The sequence below is a fragment of the Mastigoproctus giganteus genome, chromosome 8 (assembly GCF_048544385.1).
Source record: "Mastigoproctus giganteus isolate SK-2022 chromosome 8, ASM4854438v1, whole genome shotgun sequence".
In the NCBI taxonomy this organism is placed as follows: domain Eukaryota; kingdom Metazoa; phylum Arthropoda; class Arachnida; order Uropygi; family Thelyphonidae; genus Mastigoproctus; species Mastigoproctus giganteus.
In genome coordinates this window covers 135,467,705-135,493,330 of record NC_143582.1, presented here as the reverse complement: position 1 = coordinate 135,493,330, position 25,626 = coordinate 135,467,705, and the positions used below count along the sequence as shown (strand labels likewise).

The 25,626-nt window shown below is 35.8% G+C and overlaps 1 protein-coding gene across 1 annotated transcript in view; it reads right to left on the bottom strand.

Moving 5' to 3' along the window:
- The window catches only part of LOC150081839 (U6 small nuclear RNA (adenine-(43)-N(6))-methyltransferase), a 142,144-nt gene that overhangs the window by 104,171 nt on the left and 12,347 nt on the right, over positions 1–25,626 (bottom strand). The window contains exon 2 of the mRNA XM_090380339.1: positions 16,860–17,000. Within this exon, the coding sequence (XP_090236465.1) occupies positions 16,860–17,000 (141 nt within the window). The remainder of the gene's footprint in view (positions 1–16,859; positions 17,001–25,626) is intronic.

The window sequence follows — 25,626 nt, the reverse complement described above, 5'->3', positions numbered from 1 at the left end:
GAGTAGGGCCTCTTATCTCTAATGCCTGCCTGACATCTTAAATTCACCTTCCTGTAGGCCTACCATTCTCTCTCTCTCTCTCTCTCTCTCTCTCTCTCTCTCTCTCTCTCTCTCTCGATACTTGGGAATTTTTTTTGGCTGGTGCAGCATAAGCCTTGGGCTTCTTTGCACTGTATAGCTGATGATAATAATAATAATAATAAAATGGTTTTTGCCATTCCTGTGTCCATTTAGTCAAATTAATACTCCCTCTAATAGTATCATGTTGTGTATGTATTCCAATTTTCTAATATTAATTTTCACATAATGCTCCTGGTCTCACTGCTGTAATGAGAACAGAAAAGCTGCTGTTGGTTTCTTGCAAAAATAAACTTCCTTCTTCATGAGTTGAAAAAGTGTTTCTGTTATCATAATTACACTGATTGTCATTAAAAGTTTATTTTCGAAGTATAATTACCATAAAATGGTCTTAGGAAAAGTGAGACTTAGCCTCAGGTCCCATATATCCTAGAGCCAGTCCTGGTCTGCCATCAGTTTTTACAGCCCAGTAGCTAGCTTCCTCTCTGTCCATTCACTATGTAATAGTAGATGATGCTATGTTCTCTAAACACTCAAATAATTCTGAATTAACCCAAATTTCTCTTATAGCAATGATATCAAAATCCAATTATAGAAATCTAATCTATAGTTTTTTTTCTGTTAATACACTACATTCTACCTTTCAGTTTTATAAACAATGCCTATAGGGCTCCCATATGTTTCTGAAAGAAATTCAGGAGGGAGAGGTGCCATTCTAGGAGGAAAAATACACTTAAACCTCTGTATTCACAAATTTGCTTATTAACAAATCATGAATTTTCTTTGAATAGTTTTTGAGTATAAACCTTTCAATAGTGTGAGATATTGGTCTTCTGCACTGGTGCCATGAGCTTTCAATGAGCCAGAACTAACAATTTAAAACTAACAATTAAATTTTATTTGCCTTATTACATTAGGACATCCATAACTAAACATGAGTACTTCCTACACAAAACTGTTATTGAGACTACAGAAATGTGGGTATGCATTAGACATTCTTTTAGTATGGCTATCTGTCTCCTCAAAGCCCATGAGGAAGTAGCAGAGAGATGACCATGTGAAGGAATGTTACCTTCCTAATTCTCCCTAGTTCTATTCCTAATATTTCTTGACTCAATCTTTAATAATTCCCTTTATTTCCTCTCTCCTCTTACTTTAAATCTTTCCAAACTTTACATTTATATATTTGTTAACTTTATTCCATGTTAATTGTTAACATGGAACTATAGGCAAACCAACAACTACTAGAACAACTATGGCTAGCCAGTTAGTTAGACCTTAATTACCGGTAATGCTTCCCGCCCAAAATAATAAAAATTTTCACCATCACGCGCAAAACAAAAATCAATTGAGACTTTGACCTAACACACACACACACACTTCCCAACTTTAAGAGTTGATTTGTTCCTAGAGCATGCTCGTAAAGCAGGAATTTATTTCCCATAGATATAATGTTAATAACAGAGGTCACGTTCTCAACAATGAAATTAGTTAGCTAATTAGTTTGTTTAAACAACGATTGATTTTTCCAAAAAAAATGAAAACATCGCCTGTAAAATCAAGCAAATTATAATTTAAAGAAATTATTTATGACTTACAAATGTTAATTCTTCATCAGCATCGACTAAATGCACACTCGTCGATCACTCATCATTGGGTCAGCACTCATTGTTGGTTTGTTGCACAAGGAGTCGTCTTCTTCAGAAATGCTTCAAGAGGAGTTTATTTCTAAGATAATCTCTTCTCTTTTCTTTATAAAATTCATGATAATGTGCACAAGCACTTTTAATGGCATGCACAAATCGCGACTAACATGATACGCGCAAGTGAGATTGTAACTAACACGATTTGCGCAGAGTAACAAGTTTACGAAGCTTAAAAAGAAAAAAGGAATGAAGAGAATTTCTGAAAATGTATTAATGTTTTATGTATGATTGAAGATTGCAGTGAAGGGGGAACACATTTCACCCATTTCACCATAATAACGTAAAATCCCACACAATTCCAGCTATCGGTATTTTTGCAAATGCAATAACATCGAGTTTACTACTCATTTATAATAGATTGCACTAACAGAAAAGCCCAATAAACCTGAAAATGCAAATTGTTTTTATTGTTTTATGGTCGTGATCTCCAGAAATGTGCTTTAGAAAAATATCACAAAGGCGTTCAAAACTGATTCTTATAACAGAACATATTGCACATCATATGGAAAAGTAACAGAACTCAAAAATTGTGGAATTTGAGTTAATGTAATAGGAGAATGCACAAGCTTGAACTCTACATCCTGGAAAAAGTGACATATTTATAACTTCAATTTTAAGCCAGTAGATTGCAGTCGTATCGCTTTTCTACTAAGCATGTATCATCAATGATCACAGAAGAAAAGTGACAATTCAGACAAGATTGTATTTGTTGCGCTGGTAAAACGACACTTTTTTTTAATTGTGACTGGGTGATATTGGTGATATTTTCTTATTCTATTACAAATCTAAGTTAAACTGCTGTAACTTTACTATTTCAGAACTTAAAAAGTGATAAAGTACAGTGTTTCTTCTGGCACGAGGGTCATCAATTTTAAAAATGTTTGTCAGCATTACGGGAACAACTCAAAGACGGAAGATGATGAAAATGTTAAGTGAAATCGAGATACTGAAGGTTGAAAAATGTAGTCCCAATGCATTCTTTATAAAAACATTGGGCGGAGCAAGAGAACTATAAAAAATTATGACTAACAAAAGACGTCAGTCGTCACAGTGTAAAACTGTTGAAATGAAATCAGCATACACCAAGAAGATAAAAGTTTCAGATTAAAAAAAAAAAAAAAACCCAGCTATCCCAAACCTGAACAAATCATACCCCTAAAAGCGACTAACCATTTTAGGTTTCGGCATTCAAACCTTATTTTGATTAATAAGATAATTATTGTATATTGTAATTAAAATTACATTTTTGTTTGCTTTGTTACATTGTTCATTTCAAAATATATTTTCATTAATTAACAAAATATGTTATTTTTGTCTAAACTATTTCAAAATATTAATTTTTCTGTACCTTTCCTATATTAAAAGTGTCAACTGAAAATATATAAATAAAGAAAAGTGACAACTCAAAGTTATGGTATGGCCTCTATGGTAATCATGGTAAAACAAATTTGAAAATAATATTTATAAAATCTATTAGAGTGGTTTATTGCACTTTATCAAACTGGTAATTATTTTCTAATCAAATTAATTATTAACGCCCTCAATTGAGATGAAACCCTATCTGGTTTCTTTGTTTTCTCTTTTCTGAAAAATTGCATTTTTTGAGTTGTCACTTTTCCATATGATGTGCGATATGATAAAAAGTGTAGTGCATTTTAATGATTTGAATTGGTAACTAATATAATTTACATAATAAAAATGACCTTTTAGAGAGATAAATAGCTTGGTTATATAGTGAAAATTTCAACTTCTGAGGTCTTGGAACGAATAACTAAAAAACAATGTGTTATTGGGTTTACATTATGATATTTTCACGATACGATGGTGTCTCAGGAACGGATTAATATCATAAAGTGGGTGCACTGAATTATATAGCTATGCGTTATTTATGAATGTTTTAACATTCATTTTTTGCAATTAATGTTCATATTTTCAATTTTGTTGATACTTGAAGGGAAAAAAAAAAAAAAAAAAAAAAACACTTGTAAACCCGGGAACTTGTAAATTTTATATATATATATAAAATTTACAAGTTCCCGGGAAAGTAAGGTTATAAGTTGTATCAAGCTGTAACTAATACTTATGGGCCAATGCAGTTGCTAGAGCAATTATGCATTATGACCATAATGTGAATAAAATATTTTGTATAATATTGAAGATAATAATATAGAAGTTAATTCAAGCAGACAATACCAAGCTTGATTTAAAGAAATGCATGGGATATAAATATATAAAAAAATAAAAAAAATATATATATACATAAAACTTATCCTTGTCTACCCACAATCTAGATGACTTGAACTGGGGCAAACCACCCAGACTGAAGACTATATTCAAATTACTTAATCTCGGGATTTTTATGATCAATATCTGCTAAGATATATAAAAATTTCGAGATTAAGTAATTTTAATCTAAACCAATTAAAGGTAGTTAAAAATTTATCTTCAATATTATCCAAAATATTTTATATATTTTGTATAATATTGATATATATATACCATATATGATATATGGAAATATGATATATGGAAATATGATATATATATATATATATATATATACCATATTTCCCCATGTATAAGACGCACCTTTTTTCGAAAAATTTGGGGTATAAAAACTGGGTGTCTTATACAGTGGTTGTAGATTTTTTTTACTTGCATTTCCCGCTTTATCGCGCTTGTTGTCTTTGCGCTCACTGTTTCTCACTTGTTACCAGTATATTAGGCTATGTTTTGCCACGTTCTGCCCAGAAATGGTTCAGAAAAGATTTTCGTACAGTGCTGAATTCAAGTTAAAAGTGATCCAGTTTGCAAAAGTGAATGGAAATCGTGCTGCTGAACGTACGTTTGGTCCTCCTTCAACTGAGAAAAAACAATCCGAGACTGGCTATAGAAAAAAGAAACCCTACTGAAAACGCCATGGCAGAAGAAGGCCATGAGAGGCAAGTCAGCAAAAATAGCCTAATTTAGAGAGGGAATTGAAGATATAGATTGAGGAGCAAAGAGCAATTGGAATTCCTGTGTCCACAAAGATGGTTCAGCATGAGGCAAGACGAATTGCTGATGAAAAAGAAGTTACTGATTTCAAAGGAGGACACAATTGGTGCTTCAGGTTCATGAAACGGAATGGACTAAGCATGCATACATGCACCAGACTTGCCCAAAAGATGGCTGAAAGCTATGAGCAGAAGGTGCTTGAATTTCATTATTTTGTCATTCAATGTCGGAAGACATCAGTTTGAGTTGGGACAGATTGCAAATATGGACGAAGTCCCCCTTCAATTTGATGTCCCAAATAACAGAACTGTTGATAAGAAGGGGGGTGAAAACTAACTGTGAAGACAAGTGGACATGAAAAGTGCCATTATACAGTTGTTCTAGCTTGTTGTGCCGACGGAACCAAGCTGCCTCCTATGCTGATTTTCAAACGCAAAACAATGCCAAAAGAAGACATTCCTCAAGGAGTGATTGTCCACGTTCATGACCAGGGTTGGATGGATCAGGATGGGATAAAGAGCTGGTTTGAGAAAGTTTGGAGCAGGAGACCAGGTGGGCCCTTACGTAAACCTGCCCTATTGGTGCTTGATCAGTTCAGGGCACACATAACAAAAAATATAAAGAAGATTGCTGTAGAGCAAAAAAACAAAACTTGCCGTCATACCTTGACATCCCAGCTCCAACCACTTGATGTCAGCATTAACAAACCCTTCAAAGCTGCCATGAGAGACGAATGGAACTAATGGATGAAGTCTTCTGGGGACAATTTGACACCAGCAGGAAGAGTGAAGAAACAAACTATAGGAGAAGTTTGTACCTGGGTGAAAAGATCCTGGGATAATATCAAAATTGAGATCATTGTCAAGTCATTTAAGAAGTGTGGCATTTCAAATGCCATAGATGGAACTGAGAACGAGGCAATATATAAAGACAGTGATTCGTCATCAGACACAGATGAGGACAAGCTAATGGATGGGAGTTTTGACCGTGATGAGTTGTATGAATTTTATGATGAATAAAACTTGAGTTCAATAACTTTATGAAATACATTTTTTTTTCAAATTTCGGGCCCCAAAATTAAGGTGCGTCTTATGTCTTATACATGGGGAAATACGGTGTGTATATATATATATATAGAATCCAAATATTACAGAGTTTAAATTGTAAAAATATATAAAATTATTAAGTGTTACATATAGAACTAACCGATTAATGCCATCAAACGATAGAACATTACATCGGACATTAGGTATGTCCAAATTGAATAAGTTATAGTGTAATGTAAGTACCTCCATAGTTTGAAAATCGATGTAGCCCCAGGCCAACCGTACATCCAGTATACATGAAAAAATACATGAAAAAATATAAAATATTAAGTTAGTTAACATAATAAGCCTTACATGGGAAACCCATTTTGGAAGAGACTTTGTCGAGGGCTAAACCCTTACAAAATAACCATCCCATGTTAGACTGAGCCATCAGTTTCTGTTATCATCTGCCTGTATGCCAAAACCAAAATTCCATAATAATGGATAATTCATCTAATTTAAAATTAGGTTACAGTAAAGACTATAAATCAGTATAAATCTAGCCGTCCAAAAAGGGGGTATGTCTAACCATAATTTGTAAGAATACAGGCTGGATGATATTTAGCCCGACCGATTACTGCAACATTATAAGCACAACTGAGAAATTATTAATATTTGCTGAAAATGGCTAATTTAGCTAACTAAAGGCGAACGGAAAGCAGTGTAGTTAAAGCAATAGTACCTCACTCCCCCTCAAATTACTCTAATAGTTCGTGAGATATGAAAAAATAAGGCAAGAGGATAGATAAAAGTGAAAAAGAAAAGGAAAAGCAATTTATCGATATTACATTGGATAAAACCGGGAGTGTAACTTCCCGACCCTAATAGTAGGGATCCTGGTTAAGTAGTAAGAGCCGGTAAAATATATCAATAGAATACGAAAAGGAATGGAAAAAACGGAATGGCTAATTCCTAAGATAATTTACTATAAATCTAACGTAAAAATATCACGTAGTGGCGAACTTTATGTAAAGCGTTAAACAAAGGAGGTAATACCGTAGAACCAGTATAGTCCCGTCAAAGAATCTACCTAACATACATTACCGTGGCCCAAGGCGAGAAAACTAAACGCCTGCGGTTAACGCACAAGACGTTTATAACTGCCGCATATACCAGTTCCAAAAGACGTGAAATATCATGAAATATCACCAAAAAAGGGGGTTGAAGGAACTACTAAAAGATAACAAAATCAGAATAAATTAAAATAAACTTCTGATTTTGTTATCTTTTATCTTTTAGTAGTTCCTTCAACCCCCTTTTTTGGTGATATTTCACGTCTTTTGGAACTGGTACCTCTCGGGGGGGGGGGGGGGGGTACGGCTAAATTAACATGTAATTGGCAATATTCTAAATTTTATATACGTCATGTTAATTGGATTTAAAGTTCGAAATTATATAGGGTTTCTGGGCTATTATTTATGTCTAACTTTTAGTCTTCTTTTCCGTTTGTTCGTTTATTCGGTTATTTTTATGTTAATTTTCGCTCTACAGTTTTTGCCATACTACTGGCTTATATTTTATTTTATTTAATTAAAAAAAAAAAAAAATATATATATATATATATATATATATATAGTGATATAAAGAAGAAATTTAGAAAAAAGGGTAAAAACATATGTAATAAATCTCCCTTTTTTCATTTTCACTTTCGTCTTTTTCCCTGTTATATAATATATTGATTGCATGCATGCACATGCATCGAATATATAAGAAAACCCAACCTGCTATACAAACAAAAAAATTAACCGTAAGCAGTAGAAAGAATACCAATGTGGATGGGAAGGGGATACCAAATGCACAAAAAAAATTACATTTCAAAATGATTAATTCACAAGTGATTCAGGCAGCAGAGTAACCTGTGAACAGATATCAGAAAAGACAGCTGCTCAGTGATTTTGTTATCTTTTAGTAGTTCCTTCAACCCCCTTTTTTGGTGATATTTCACGTCTTTTGGAACTGGTACCTCTCTTGGGGGGGTACGGCTAAATTAACATGTAATTGGCAATATTCTAAATTTTATATACGTCATGTTAATTGGATTTAAAGTTCGAAATTATATAGGGTTTCTGGGCTATTATTTATGTCTAACTTTTAGTCTTCTTTTCCGTTTGTTCGTTTATTTGGTTATTTTTATGTTAATTTTCGCTCTACAGTTTTTGCCATACTACTGGCTTATGTTTTATTCTTTTTAATTAAAAAAAAAAATATATATATATATATATATAAGTGATATAAAGAAGAAATTTAGAAAAAAGGGTAAAAACATATGTAATAAATCTCCCTTTTTTCATTTTCACTTTCGTCTTTTTCCCTGTTATATAATATATTGATTGCATGCATGCATGCACATGCATCGAATATATAAGAAAACCCAACCTGCTATACAAACAAAAAAATAAACCGTAAGCAGTAGAAAGAATACCAATGTGGATGGGAAGGGGATACCAAATGCACAAAAAAAATTACATTTCAAAATGATTAATTCACAAGTGATTCAAGCAGCAGAGTAACCTGTGAACTGATATCAGAAAAGACAGCTGCTCAGTGATTTTGTTATCTTTTAGTAGTTCCTTCAACCCCCTTTTTTGGTGATATTTCACGTCTTTTGGAACTGGTACCTCTCTTGGGGGGGTACGGCTAAATTAACATGTAATTGGCAATATTCTAAATTTTATATACGTCATGTTAATTGGATTTAAAGTTCGAAATTATATAGGGTTTCTGGGCTATTATTTATGTCTAACTTTTAGTCTTCTTTTCCGTTTGTTCGTTTATTTGGTTATTTTTATGTTAATTTTCGCTCTACAGTTTTTGCCATACTACTGGCTTATGTTTTATTCTTTTTAATTAAAAAAAAAAAAAATATATATATATATATATATATATATAAGTGATATAAAGAAGAAATTTAGAAAAAAGGGTAAAAACATGTAATAAATCTCCCTTTTTTCATTTTCACTTTCGTCTTTTTCCCTGTTATATAATATATTGATTGCATGCACATGCATCGAATATATAAGAAAACCCAACCTGCTATACAAACAAAAAAATAAACCGTAAGCAGTAGAAAGAATACCAATGCGGATGGGAAGGGGATACCAAATGCACAAAAAAAATTACATTTCAAAATGATTAATTCACAAGTGATTCAAACAGCAGAGTAACCTGTGAACAGATATCAGAAAAGACAGCTGCTCAGTAAAAAAACTCAACCTGCTACCTGCATAGCAAGTTTCATTAATAACAACAAAAAAATAACGGTTTTACCAGCAGAGTAAGTTGTAAATTGTTAATAAATTGAGAAAAATTTCTTCCTCTACGCTAAAATTGGGGAAAAAGAAAAAAAAAAAAAAAAAAACATTCAGAGGTAAGATAAAAGTAATTGTCAATAAATTCAGCAAATTTTCTTACTCTACACTAAAATTTGGGAGTGGGGGGACATATTCATAAGTAACATAAAAGTAAAAATAAAAAAACTGCTTCACCAACAAATAAAATATATTCAAACAGTCTGCTTGTTTTCCAACTCACACTTACCATAGATTCAAAATTAAAAGAAAATTTAAGATTTTAGATATAGTTTAGCACAATGATTGTGCTAAACTGCAACGATAAGAAGAAAAAAAGATGTGTGAATACGTAGACCTGAAAGAGCACTGCTAACGATGACACACATGCACGCATGCATACGCACGCGCACAGTATTTTTTTTTTATTTTTTTATGAAAATACCAAACGAGAGGTATTAGAACTTATAGGCCTTAGTACCATGCTTGGGTTGGAGGTTGAGAAGACAAAAGAATACATTTGTTGACATTAGACTTGAACTTCTGTAGACTGTAATTTTCAGGAAATATGTATGAAGGAAGGTTGTTCCATAAAACAGCAGTTGAATGAATAAACGAGGAAGATGAAAAGTTGGCTCTGAGTTTGAAGTTGGACAGTAATTGGATGTTGGCTGGTGGTGGCATGTTTTGGACTGTTTTGAAAGAGAAAGTGGGAATTATAGCTTTTTTTTTTTTTTTTTTTTTAAGGAGCATTAGCAACTAAGGCCATATTGCTCCGGGTCATGCGGTGGTCATTCCCTGACCTTTCGGCATCCTCCGTATTTGGTGGTGACGGGCTCGAACCCCGGTTTAATCAAGAAGCGTGTGCTACGCACTGCTGCTCCTTCCCACCTGGCTACGGAGGCGCCAGGGGAATTATAGCAGAAATTTCAGAAGAAAAGTGCCCATGGAAGTATCTATAGAAAAGGCATGCAGCACAAACAGAACATCTATGAGACAGCGAGTGGAAAGACTCTATTAGAGAGGAGTCATTAATTAACCTAACTGCCCTCTTCTGAATGGAATCTAGAAGCCTGAGGGAAGTGGAATATTGTTCCCGCATCTGGGGCGGTGCCCAGATGCGGGAACAATATTCCATGGTAGAGCGGATTTGCGCATTTGTACAGAGTGAACAGCGGTTTGAAAGAAAACTAACCGAGAGCAAAGAGAACACCAAGTTTTTTAGATGCAGAGGAAGCAATATTTGTAATGTGCTTGTGCCAAGAGAGATTAGAAGTCAGGGTAATTCCAAAAAGAGATATATCAACTTGCCTAGAAATATGACTGTCACCAAAGATAAGCATAGGAGCAGAAGAATCCTTTTTTGCGAGATATAAGACAAGACTGAGTTTTAGAAGGATTGAAATCAACTAAGCTGTCTTTGCCCCACTGGAGAATTACCTGCAGTTCGGCATTTAAGGAATTGGTAGCGGCTATTTGAGAAATTGAAGCTGATTGAGCAGGGCAAAGTTTCTCAAAATGGAAAGTGGAATGCAATGTGCTATCATCGGAAAAACTATGGATAGGATTTCCACTCAATGGAAGAAGGTCATTGATATACAAGAGGAAAAGAGTGGAGGAAAGAACTAAAACTTGGGGGACACCGACATTAGTGGAGAAGTTAGAAGACAGAGAGCCATCTACCATCACTGTCAATGAGCGATCAGAGAGAAAGCTGGACAAACAATTACAAAAAACAGTTGGCAAACCATAAGATGGAAGCTTGTTTAGAACACCTTTAGGCTAAACACGATCGAAAGCCTTTGAGATGTCAAGAGCAACTGCTTGTGTTTCGCCGAACTTTTCCATTGAATTTGTCCACAAATGAGTAACATAAGCCCAGAATATCACCAGTGGATCGACACTGACGGAATCCATACTGGCGATCGTTGATCAGACAGAAGGCTTCTAGGTAGTTTAAGGGTTGGCGATTAATTGATTTCGCCATTACTTTAGAAACAGTAGAAGTAATTGCAATGGGACAATATTTTATGGGAGGGATTTGTCACCCTTTTTAGGAACTAGCTGGATATGAGCAAATTTCCAAGCAGAAGGAAAAACACCTTTGGAATAAGAAAGTGAAAAAAGCAACAAAGAAGAGGAGTAAGTTCAGGAGCACAGGTTTTGAGAACAAGTGGAGAAATACCATTGGGACCTGGAGCTTTCTTAGCATCAAGATTCGTCAAAATCCTTCTGACATTTTGACAGAAGACCACAGGAGGCATTGAATGGAGTGTGTTGGGAATGGTGGGATGTGTTTTACCAAGATCAGTAATACATGAGTTGGAAGAAACATGGGATGCTAGCAGGTCAGCTTTATCCTTGGCTGAAGGGACAACAGAACCATCTGATTTTGACAGAGGTGGGAACAGAGATGGGCAAAAGTTGCGGCCAATAGCTTTGGCAAGAGACCAGAATGCTCGACTACCATTAGAGCAAGAAGCAAGTTTTCTACTCTTAGCCTGTTCAAAATCTAGTTTGGATTGATTAATAACTGCTTTACAATTGTTGAAAGCTTTGGAGTAGGTAGAAAATGAAACTGAAGAATTGGAAACAAGCCAATTACGATATGCAACATTCTTCTTTTGAACAGCCTTAGCACATTTATTGGAAAACCAAGGTTAAAGGACGAGATTTTAAAGTGGAGTGTGGAATAAAGGATTCCATTCCTACAAGAATAATTTCACTGACATGATCTGAGCAAACGTTGACATCAGAAGTTTTGAAAATGTAATCTGACCAAGGAAAATAAGAAAAGAAATCTCGCGGGTCATCCCATTTTGCATTCTTGTAATGCCAAACAATACAAGGTTGGGAATAGCCATGAGATAAAGGCTGCATCGAAGAAGAGACAATCACCAAGTTGTGATCTAAGGTGCCTAAAGGACCACTCACTTCGACCATGTACTTAGAAGGGTTGTTTGTGAGAAAAAGATCAAGCGTGTTGGCTGTATGATTAGGATTGTCTGGTATTCTTATAGGTAAATGAACAATCTGTGCAAGATCATTAGTAATAGCAAAAGCCTCAGCATCTCGACCAGCTGGGTCATTGTGATTAGAAAACGGAAGCCAGATGGAGTTGTGAACATTAAAATCACCAAGGAAAATTACTTCACTGTTAGGAAAGTTGGACTGGAGAAAGTCAAGTTGCAAAGAGAGGAAGTCAAAGAGCTCCAAGTGATTACTGGAATTAGGAGAATGGTAGAGACAACAGATGAATTTGACACAATGAGGTAGAGAGATTTTAAGCCAGAGAAGATCGAACCGATAATCTGAGATGAGCAGTAGTTGAATCAACCAATAACTGAGATTCTGTCAGAAAAAGTACGTGGGGTTTGGCAGACTGTAAGTGGAAATGGACATCATTGAGATTAGAATTGAGACCACGAATATTTGTGAAATGAACTAGGATGTGTTTGGGAGGTTTAGATCTTTTCGCAGATAAGCTTACTCTATTAGTTTGACAATTTCAATAGTTAGAAAAAGTGGGGGGGGGGAGCATGCTGTATGAAGTAATGAAATTTTTGGATATGGCATACACATGGTAAGAATATACCCAAATCCCTGACATAACCTGACCTTGACAATGCCCCCCCCCCCACATACACACTACTCGGACTCCCTCCAGTCGCTATCTAGCAGAGCAGAGCAGAGGTAGCAAGATTATACACTAGCTGATCCGGAAGCCTCCTAAAGAGTTACCAATAGGTTTGGTCCGGTGTACTACTAACTAGCAGTTGGCATGAGAACACCGTTTCAGAGCTGTACCCTCGAAATGTAAGGAAGATTGGATGTCACCATGATGTTCATCATAACCTCAAAAGTCATCAGTTATACTGCATGATGGTAGAGATGGGAAGGGTTGACCGGAACTTAGCCCTGGAGACTAAACATGGGTTCCACCACTTCAAGCCTCCAATAAGCAAAATGGGACATTGCACCAATTGATGAGTCATCTAGCACCTAGTATTGCCTGGTAACACAGAGGGGTGGCATTCCTCCATGTGGTGTGGGCACCACACCTCAACCCCTGCTTACGTTAGTTCACACCTGGGGAATCACCCACAGTGTGCTTGCATGGAGGTTATACCCAGGATTACTAACAGTCCCACCATCGTGAAGGTGCAAGCAGAGGATTTGGCTGTCACTGACCATCCGGACTTCGCCGAAATTGGGTCCACTTGGCTTGAATATCACCCGAATATCAGTTCCATCAGCGTTTTAGACTCCCAGGTAGCAAGTACAGCTTGTACTCTCGGATATGCCAGTTGCCAGACAACTGGCATATCTGAGAGAATGTCTGTGACAACCACAAGGACTATACAGGGTGTCTCAAAAATATTGGTACAAACGTTTAGGGGAGGTAGGTAACATCTAAAGGAATGTGAATCACATAGGAACACATAACTGGAAACGTCATGGGAAAGTAGTAGCAGAGGTACAAGAAGCAGAAATGACACAAGACAGTAATCAGTGGCAAACATTTATTTGACATAATATTAACAAAGGAGTACGAGATGGATGCATTTCATGATGTTACAACAGATGCTCAAAGGTTCCACCATGAGACGTGATGCATACGTGACCCCGACGGAGAATGGATTGGCGAACACACCTGGAATTTCTTTGATAGTAGCAGCAGCACAGACGAGTCTCGCTACGAGATCCATTTCCGTCTCCACAGGCGATTCATACATGATAGATTTAAGGACCCCCCACAGAAAGAAATCAAGGCTTGATAAATCAGGTGAGCGTGGGGGCCAGGCAACATGTCCATCACGGCCAATCATCAACGCCCAAAACGCCTGTTCAAATGGTCACGAACACACCTTCCATAATGGGCAGGCGCCCCGTCATGTTGAAACCAAATGTTGCGTCTCACATTTGCTGGAACATCGTAAAGTAACACACAGGTAGAACTTATTTAAGGAAGATCCGATATTTCGCAGAGTTCATGTGGCATGGTAACAGGTATGGGCCGACTAAGCAGTCACCGACCATACCTGCCCACACATTTATTGCGAAGCGATGTTGTGCTGCATGGGGGCACACACTGTGTGGGCCCTCTGCTAATCCATACACTAGATGCATGTCTGCCAGCTCACAGTTCATATATTGATGCATGCTCTTCATGCGGTGACTACTGCTTGAACGAGTAAACCAGAAATTTTCTCTCTCACAAACTGATGAACAGTGCTGTGTACCGACGTACGGTGACGTTTCCGTCACCGTAAGTCGGTACACAGCACTGTTCACAAACACCGTTATGGGTTCCTATGCAATTCACATTCCTTTAGATGTTACCTACCTCCCCTAAACATTTGTACCAATATTTTTGAGACACCCTGTATAGGCAAAAATACATGTGCACTTTTGAAATTTTGCACACTTAACAGTTTTGCTTAATTAAAAATAACATGCAAAAAAAAAACACCTATTAAATCTAAAATTTTTTATTAAAAAAATTTATATAATAATTAATGCAATCCATTACTAAAAGGTCAAACACTGGTATACTCCAAACAAAATTAAAAAAAAAAAAAAAATTTCAGAAATAAGAAACAAACTCAAGTGTATAATCAATTTTTGCTAGGCTGCAACCACTGCTAGGTTAACAGGTTTTGAACACAGCACAAGCCTGTTCACTGTCACTTTGCTTTTACACCCATGATGAAATGATAAATCCACTACTGTCTCTTTAATTTAGCTACTGACTTTTGAAACTACATCTGTCCATACTGTAAGTTCGAGAAAATCCTAAATATAAATGGTAACAACTATTACATACAGGACTTCTGAACCAGTGTAGAAACCTTTTAATCAGTCCTGAAATGGGAAGATACAATATCACAATAAGCTGACAAAAAATTAGGACTTGTAAGTTGTCTGTTAGGCAGCAAAAGACTTAAAAAATTATAAAATTTTTGGAAAATTTATAATTAAAATTATAAAATGTTTATAAAATTTTATAATTTTATAAAATTATAAAATTTTTGGACCACTGAATGGTCTGTCCAGTCATAACACAGCTAAAAATAAACAAAATCATACCAACTTTTGCATACAAATCATAGTTAGGATAAATAAATATAGAGATGGTTCATATTAAGAATAAATAGGAGTAAAGAATGGGACTTTAGATTTTTGAAACTGCAACCAAAACACTACACCCCACAATTTATCATCACTGGGTTAAAATATCACAGCCAGCCACAAATTTCCATTAGTGAAAAAAAAATGAAGTACAGATGAATGAAGTACAATATAAAAATGCATTATTTCTAATAGTAATTAAATCAAAATTAGTAAAATATAATAGCAGAAGTTAAAATTTGCTTTGTGAGAACCTTGGATCCAAAAAATGAACTTCAGTACTTTTATCTTAAAACAAGGATAAAAAAAAATAATAATAAAAAAACAATAGGAAAAAATAAAGACATTTGAGAGGTCCATATTCAGCACAAATTATTACTACTTCAAATATCTGCCACTCAGTTCCTTAAATGCTAACCTCAATGTAATTTTCCTAAGTTTTAGTTAACTTTAATACCCGATAAAAACAACACTAACACTTTCCTGATACATTGGTCGAACAGCATGAGAGAGTTCATTTAGGGCAGAGAGACAGAGAATGAGACCAGATTTTTTAAGACTGCAACCAAAATTGCTTTGCACTCCTTAGTTTATCTTTATTGATTTTAATTCTAAACTTCTAATCACTCTTGACACAGACATTTAAAAATATCATCACCACCTCTACATTCAAAAAACTATATTTCCTCTTTTCCTCCCACATTACTTTTTCTCTGGGCAGCTACTTACTCTGTAGAAATCTGCCATACCATGGAATGCCATCTGCACATCTAGAGTGGTCCTCTACAACTCTTCAATTCAACCCATTCTCATACATAATCTTTCTCTCACAAATTCATTCCACTTACCTACACAGAGATATTCAGTTTCTGCTGCATGGTATTTTTATACAAAAACTTTTTTCTAAATAGCATTTGCAATTCTACATCTCTTCCAAAATCAGTCTGAACAAGAGCATCAAAAAGCCAGCATCCATTCATGGTTCAACTATGAATTAAAATCCTCCTTGAGTTATTTCTTCAAGTTCTAATCTTTGGAATAGTCTCCCTTCTTATGGATCCCTTGAAAATTACAACCAAAAAAAAAATTGAAATCTAATGGCAACAAGTATATTTATGCTCTTCTAAACTCACCAATCCACCCAGAATAAATATTACACTTTAACATCTTCATATATGGAAACATTAAAAGAGAACTTAAAAAAAAAAAATGATCCCTCTACCAATTCTTCATTATTCAATGAAATCAGTTTAAAAAACAAAAAAAAAAAAAAAAAAAAATTTTTAAATTGGAGAATAGCAAGTACATCAAACTAGGAAAGTCTTTCATTTTTAAAAGGAATACTGATAATTCTCATATGTTTCAGTGTACTTATTATACTGTGTGAAGTTGACAGTGTAATAAAGAATGGCAATTCAATCACCGAAAAAGTAGTATAGAAAGTACCACAAAAAATCTGAATTCCTTTAAGAAATTAAATACAGGAGGAAGTGCTTAGATTTTCAATATTTTCCATTTTGATTTACCTGAACACCATGCCACTAAAAGAACAACTTAAATTCAAGGATTACCTTGAATTTTTTCCTGTAGGCCATTCCTTTCAACATTTTTCTTAGCCCACTCGACTGCTTCTTCACTAATTTCAATAGCTAAAAATTTCCACTCATTCTTTTTACTCCCAAGCAGTGGATAAATACAGCACGGCCCTGTACCTATAATAAAAACAAAAAGGCATCAAGAATTAGTTTCCATGATATTTAATTTCATGACCCATTCAGCAACAAAACACACAACAAAAAAATATATTACAAATACAAAAAAGGTTGTATGGCAAAATATATATATATATACACTACTGGCAAAGTGCAGTCTCACAGACTGCAGGACATAGAAATTATCTGCTTGTTCCAGCTTGGCTTTACTCTTAATCATGAGTATTTTGCACCTATTGTCTCTTCAATTGTATTCTTATAAATCTGTAACCTGTTTTGGTGTAATTAATTTTTAAATTCTACTTGCAACTGACAGACTGCAGCATACTATTTACATAATATTTGAGTATATGACTTGCAATTAATTTTTTAATTTGTAAACAAATTTTGTTATATGTATTTCTGTTTCTTTCATTTTTTTAAAAACTGGTGAAATTTCACCTTTTAAGTTTCAATAAAACTAATAAAATTTCAAAATGTTTTTAAATTTGTTTTGAAATTAAGTATATTTTTGATTTTACATAACACTTTCTGTAAAATGAAATAAAAAAGAAAAATTAATTAGGTTTCATATAAAAATTATTCAATTTCATTTTATATAGTTGAAAATATAATTCTAATTATAAAATAATATTTTATAATTCTAAAAGCAATTAAAATGAAGATATTTTTGAATTCCTCACTGAATTAACAAATCATCCAAGCACCAGATGTAAAAAACTAGTCTGTTACAATGCACTATACTATTAAGGCAATAAAAAATTTCACCATGCTCATTAAAAAGTGTTGTTAGTTTAAAAAAAAAAAAAAACTTTTCCCTGTGATAAGTTTTAAATTAGATTTACTTGAAGGGTAGAATAAATTTTTTAAATCTGCAACCCAATCAGTCCCAACATTTTGATTGAAATGAAGATATTTTTGAATTCCTTACTGAATTACAGTATGTCGATGGGGTTGGGTGGGGGAGAATCCAGAATTTGGGTTCTACAAGAACAAAGTAGAGAATTATTTTTAAAAACTTCACATACTGTAATTTGAATTAATGAGTAAATACTGTAATCAAAATAAACGAGTTAGCAGTCCCAGAGAGCAGGTTCCACTAAATTACTTTCTTAAGGGATTATAAGAGGTTTGGGTTAATAATTTAAAATTTAATCTCTGTAATTTTATGAAATTACTTTGTAAATTTAATTAATGTTTGTTAAACCTAATTCTTGTAAATTACATTCTTTTTGGTCTATTGTAAGTTTTAGTTCAGTAGTAGATAAAATTTCTAGTACCTACTTAACTACTGTAATATTTTGTTAATTGATTAATTACTGTAATATTTTTAGAAGTAATATTTGCATTTTTGAAAGTTAAATTCTAACTTAAATAACAGTTGTTAAAGATACACGTTCAATGTTTCTTCACAGGATATCATGACTCAAAGAAAAGGCACTGGCAACAATTCCCCTGTGAGTCATGGGTTCACTGTTATCTATGTGCCACTGTACAGCCTGCATAATCTTGCTAACCCAGTTTAAATAGTGGATTCTTTTCTCTGTTACCTATGCAAGTAGTGCAATGCCCTTAAATTAAAACTTAGTATGTTACTATGTGAAATATTTACGAATCACTGAAAAAGCAAATGGATGACAAACAAATAAAACTAGGACATGAGACTAGTGACCACCAAGGTGATGCAGTCTCAGCATTAGCAGAGGCATATAATGCAAGAAAGCAAGCTTATATAGCATCAGTCAAAAAAAAAAAAAAACCTTCCCATTTCACCCATCCATTCACTCCAAATGCTTGTCTAGTTCTGCATTGAACTTATTTAAGTTGTCGACCTCCAATACAACAGATGGAAGTTTGTTCCAACTATCAACCATCTGATGGCTAAAGACAAATTTCTGCATATCTATTTTATATTTGTCACTCCTCAATCTGAATTTATGTCCCCACAGGTGAGTAATCTGAGCAAGAGTGTCAGCATTGAGCTTGCTCAAACCATTCAAGGCCTTATACACCTCAATTAGATCACCTCACAGGTGCCGAGTCTCCAGATGCTGCAATTTGCCGAATTTAAATCTTTCTTGGTAAGAGTAAGCCTTTGTTCCACTCACCAATCTTGTTGCCCTTCTCTGTACTCGTTCCAACAGGCCTGCAGACCTGTATACAGTACTCAAGGTGTGGCCTGACCATTGCCTTATAACAAGGGGATAATCACCTCCTTATATCTGCTATAAAAATTCCTGTATATCATTGACATGACACCATGAGTTACTCTTGCAGACCATCTGCTCTGCTCAGAAAACTTCATATCTGCCTGCACAATTACCCCCCAGGTCTTTTCATTCTCTACCAATGTCAGTGTAGTACTAAAGAGTTAATACGTTACTCTGGGATTTCTGCTTCCCATTATGTAGTACTTTATATTTGTCAATGTTAAACTTCATTTGCCACCTCTCAGCCCACCTGCTCAACTTTTCTAGATCCTGTTGCAGCATTATTACTTAGACATTAACCCTGACAAACCTTCATCAATATCATTGATAAATACAGAACACAAGACTGGACCCAACACTGAACCCTGGTGGACTCCACTAATAACATTAGTCCAAGAAGAGCAGTGTCCACTGATTACCACTCTGTCTTCTCCCACTCAACAATTCTTTTATCCATTGCAGCAACTTGCCCTTAATGCCACACTGCTTCAATTTGTAGAGTAGACTTCCACGTACAACAGTATCAAAAGCTTTCCTAAAATTCAAGTATATGATATCAAAATTATTTTTTGCATCCAGTTTCTTTGTGACCACATCATAGTATCCAATCAAATTTGTCAGACAAGACTTCCCTTAATAAATCCATGCTGTATTTGAACTATAACTGCAGTCTTGTCTAGATGATCATGCAGTGCTTCTTTAACCAGTGACTCCATTACTTTCCCTGGAACTGAAGTTAAACTAACAGGTCTGTATTCATCTGTGTCACCTTTTGATCCCCTTTTGTGAATTGGGACACATTTCCACATCTCCAGTCCATGGGATCTCCCCTTGAATCCAAGGAAGCTTTCATAATTATGGTTAAGGGTTTTTTTTTAACCTTCTGGCCTACACTTCCCTGCAGACTTCCTCATGTATGAATGTAGATGCAATATAACCTTACTAGCAAATGTTTGTTGATAGGACACCATGGGCCTTCCTTGCAACCTGTCTACAATGCTTGGAGAACTCTGTCTGACCATATAACTCCCAAGTCCCTTTCTTCCTGTACTGACTAGTTCAACTCCACCAAGAATGTAAGTTATTTTGGAGGTGCTGCTCCCCAGGTTGCATTTTGCTGAATTAAAGCATAATTTCAATAAATACTAACTTTATTGTAATAGCGCTACTTTTTTTTATGATATATTCCTATATAATTAAAGGAAGGTAACAGTTCTTTCTTATTAGATCATTTCCAAGAATCTGCAGTAACATTAATGATGACATTGAATTGTAAATAATTTAAAGGTGTTTGAGTGCATAATTGAGAAAGTGGGTACAGTCCAATAATAAATGAACAGTCAGCTGTACATGACATAATGTGCATTGGGGAGGGCTGTCATTCATTAATAGATACAGGTAAGTGAGGTTAGTATGCCCAATCCTTAGTGTTCGTAAAATTATTTCTTCTCGCCTGCTTTTCCAGAAGCTGGAAAACCAATCTTTGGCTCTGGTTTTATTTGGGAAAATTTGTTTTCTGGATAACCTCACCAGATTAGCAGCCAACTATTATAACATGGTTTACAGAAAATGTGTTTGTAATTGGTATATGGAACTTGAAAAGTCTGTGAAATAGTAGTATCTGGTTATTTGGCTGCAAGATCTGCTCTTTCATTTTCTGTTATTCCAGAATGTCCTGGGATCCAGCAGAATATCAGTTTGGTTTGACTCATTACAAGCAAGTAACTTAAAATGTATTTCTTTTATTACAGGGTGAGAGGAGTTGGTATTACTACTTATAGCAGAGACAGCACTGATTGAGTCAGTGTATATTAAAGCAGGCATAATTAAAAGTTCAGTATTCTGATCCAGAGCTAAATTTATAGCATAAAGATCAGCAGTGAAGCCACTGCATTCTACTGGTAATGAGACAAAAGTGGTGAATGAAAGGAAGATTGCTGCAGCACCTACATGTGTCTCAGTTTTTGATCCATCTGTATAGATTTCACAGGTCTGTGAGTTAGAGATTCGTTGTTGTTATTTGGTTTTTTTTTTAGGAGCATTAGCAACTAAGGCCCTATTGCTCCGGGGATGTGCGGTGGTCATTCCCTGACCTTTCCGCCTCCTCCGTATTTGGTGGATCACGGGCTCGAACCCCGGTCTAATCAATAAGTGTGTGCTACGCACCGCTGCTCCTGCCCACCGTAGCCAGGTGGGCAGGAGCAGCAGTGCCTGTGTGTGTTAGAGAGAGAGTGCTTCATGTAATTGTGCGATATTGGAGAAGACAAGGTGTTCTCTCCCCACTTTTCTGAAAATAGTCATCGTAAATTGCACGGATATTTGTGCAAGATGGATATGGTGGTATATGTCCTGAAATATATTACCAGTCTCTATATTCCATAATTGAGTCTAAGTGGAACAAGTCGGTTTCATTTGGTTTACTATTGTAAAATGGCTCTCATTCAGTATTGTACATGCATCTGCAACTAGGGTGAGAGGGAAGACTGCAGATTTTTGCAGTATACAGCAGAAATAATGTTTTTCTGCAGAGATGTAAGTGAGGTTTGTGGGCTTCAATGTAAAGGCTCTGAAATAGACTGGTTCTGAAAGCCCCAAGAGAAACTGTCAGAGCACTGTGTTGGATGGCATTTAATCACTCTAAAGTACATTTCCTCTGAGGGTCATACACTGGAGAGACAGTCCAAGTGGGACCTGATGAGAGCTCTATAAAGATGGATCAGGGTATGTCAATCAGTGCCCAATGACATGGATGAAGTTTTCTCAGCAGTGCAGACGGTCTGCAAGAGTAGCTCATGGTGGCTTGTCAATGATATACAGGAATTTTTCTAGCAGGGATAAGGAGGTGATTATCCCCTTGTATAAGGCAATGGTCACGCCACACCTTGAGTACTGTATACAGGTCTGGAGGCCTAATTTTAAGAAGGATGTAGAGTTGTTGGAATGAGTACAAAGAAGGGCAACAAGATTAGCAAATGGAACAAAGGGTTTCTCTTAAGAAACCCTTTGTTCCATTTGCCTTCAGTTTTGCAAATTACAGTATCTGGAGACTAGGCACCTGCAAGATGATCTGATTGAGGTGTATAAAGCATTGAATGATGGGATTCTTCCTCTTGCTCAGAATAATCACCTGAGAGGGCATAAATTCAAATTGAGGAAAGACAGATGTAGGATAGATGTGTGGAAGTTTGCCTTTAGCCAGCAGGTAGTTGGAACAGACTTCCATCCTTTGTTGTGGAAGTTGATAGCCTAAATAAATTTAAGGCTGAGCTGGACAAGTATTTGGAACGAACGGAGGAGTGAAATGTGAGCATTGTTTTTTTTTTGGTTGATGCTGCATAAGCTTGCTTTCTTGCATCATATGCCTCTACTGATGCTAATGACACACACACTAGATGACATTTAATTTCTTCAAGCAGATGGTTCGAAGATGGGTCACATATGCTCAAAGGGCTCAACATCTGGTGAGTATGGGCTTGGCACACCCAGGGTCCTGAGCTGGATATCATCATTCTTCTCTTTCTTGGTGATTTCCTTCTCTCTCTCTCTCTCTCTCTCTCTCTCTCTCTCTCTCTCTCTCTCTCTCTCTCTCTCTCTGGGTAATAGGGAAATTTTTTTTTTGGCTGGTGCAGCATAAGCCTCAGGCTTTCTTGCACCATATGGCTGATAATAATAATAATAGTTCAGTTCCCTATCTAGTATCAGACCAAGAAAACGGACAGTGTGAGCAAAAGGAACTGGCACGTTATTTAGCATTAGTATCAGTTGAGGCACCCGATACAAGAAAGCAAGCTTACATAGTATCAGCCAAAATAAAAAAACCTCCTATCTCACCAATTCAGTCACTCCAAATGTTTGTCCAGTTCAGCCCTAAACCCATTCAAGCTATCAACCTCCAAAACAACAGAGGGAAGTCTGCTCCAGCAATCAACCACCAGCCGGCCAAAGGCAAACCTCCACATATCCACTCCATAACTGTCCCTCCTCAATTCAAAAATTAGGTCACAGAACAGAATAGTCAACTCAAAAAGTCTGAACTCAACTACTATGCCTGTAGCAAAATTTTTAAAAAACTTGCGAGTCCTCCCCCGATCCCCAAGTGCTTATAGGAAGCAGTTTGAGAACCCACTGGATTACAAGGAGATTATATTGTCAGGAAAGTGGGCAACATTTTTTTATTAAGGATAAATGTTCGTTGCATTTTAGGGCAAAATGCCTCAAGTTGCATAGTGAGTTAACATGCTTACAAGTTAGTGCAAATGCATCAGATCTGCTCGCATTTAACTACTAAATAGTTATAAGATTGGCATCATTATATATATCTCATATTGTGAATACCTTCACAATGAGTTGCCACGATATTGCACTACCTCGAATAAGTAACTCTTCACCATAGGTGAAGACTATTGTTACTTATTCTCAGTGGATGCCACCACCCAAATGGCACCATTTTGGAGCTGATTGGCTCCTCTTGGTGGGTGGGCAGGCACCCTGGTGTTGCAATAATGGCAAGGCAGTTGTAAAGTATAACTTCATAATATGAGAGATGCCTGATGGTGTGTAGTAATTTGAATTACGTTGCATTTTAGGGCAAAAGCCTCAAGTTGCGTAGGCATCTCTCATATTGTGGAGTTATACTTCACAACTGCTTTGCCATCATTGCAACACCAGGGTGCCTGCCTGCCTGCCCACCCACTGAAGAGGAGCCAATCAGCTCCGACACAGTGCCGCCTGGGTGGTGTAGTCTTCTCCTATGGTGAAAAGTTATTTATTCGAGGTAGTGCAATATCATGGCAACTCGTGAAGGTATTCACAATATGAGATATGCATAATGATGCCAATCTAATAACTATTTAGTAGTTAGCTGTGAGCAGATCTCATGCATTTGCACTAATTGTAAGCAAGATAAACATACTAAAAGCAGTATATTCTGCCAGGAGAAATAATAGATAACATTACCAACCAGAGCCAGGCATGTGGCACAGGTGGTGATCACAAAATGTTTTCAGGGCCCTCAACTTTTTATTTTCTGAGTACAGTATCCCTCTCTCACCACAGGAGTTAAGAGACAAGCAAACCCTCATGATTAGCAAATAGCAAAAAAGATCTTATGCAAAGCTTGATATGCTAGATGATATAGATCAGGAGTGGCCAACTTAATTTGTGATGCGATCTACTTTTTTCCTTCAAAATATGCTGCGATCTACCATCTCAAAAATTTCATTGCACGAGGTGCACAAATCGAGAGAGATGACTGTATATTTAAAATTTGTCACGATCGACCGAAATTAAATACACGATCGACTCGTTGGCCACCCCTGATATAAATGATTTTTCAGATGAAAAAGATTAACGCAGTGTGCAGTAAGAAATCAGTTTCAAGATTAAAAGCTTACTTTTTTAATTACTTTATAAGGTAAAGGCAGTTTTGTGACCCAGCATCCCTACAAATGCAAACTGGACTTTGAACATGTTTGTACTGACAAGATACAATTAAATTATACAAACCTGTGCATGATCAAAACAGTCAATGTATCAAGAATTACCAAAACAAGAAAAGCTGGATCTGCATCTTTTACTGGTATTTAACCATAAATTTAAAATTAAGTAAGATGTAAAGTTTAAAATGTTTGATTATATATTCAATAGCCCCAGCTGCTTAGAGCACACAGGTATGGGAGAGGGTAGGCAATGGGAAATTTTAGTGTCTCAACAGCCAAATCTACCTGTGTTATGACCAGGTTGTCAGTTTTTTTTTTTTTTTTTTGGTGGAGGGGATAAAGAGAAAATGCAAGACTTAAGCCAGAATGCATTTTGCCCAGCCTAATAGGAGAAGCCGGTACCCATCCTGGCCTTAACTATATTCGAAGGGTCCATTAATGGAGCACATCCCACATCCATTGGTAGTAATGAAAGTCCTATGGGCGCCATGAATCCTTATGAGAGCCTCTATTTTCTCATACTGTCTTTAACCATTCCGTATCACTGATGAATGGGCCAAATTAATGGTACTGGCAAAATACTTGTAATAAGTTATCAGGTTAAAAAAAAAAAAAAAAAACACATTCGGATTCTTAATGCAATCCCACACTGCTAAGTGAAGCCAAGACAATAGAGAACTGGATTGGGAGCAGGTGAAAATGAAGAACGGGTGAAATGAAGCACTGGAACTAAGAAGAATAGAAGATTTAAGATTTGTGAAAAACTTCCAAGTGAAGTTACAGATAATGCAAGAAAACTGCAAAATTAGGAGCTATTAGAAGCAGTTAATCTTGATAGAAAAGCATTCAAGCAAGTCAGTCAGACAGAAAAGCAAGATCAAGAACTGGTAGAAGGAGTGAGCCTTGGAGATGTAGAACAATAGTGTTGTTATCAGAAAGCGTGTCTGTTGCAAAAGTAATCGTGCAATGGAAAGGTCG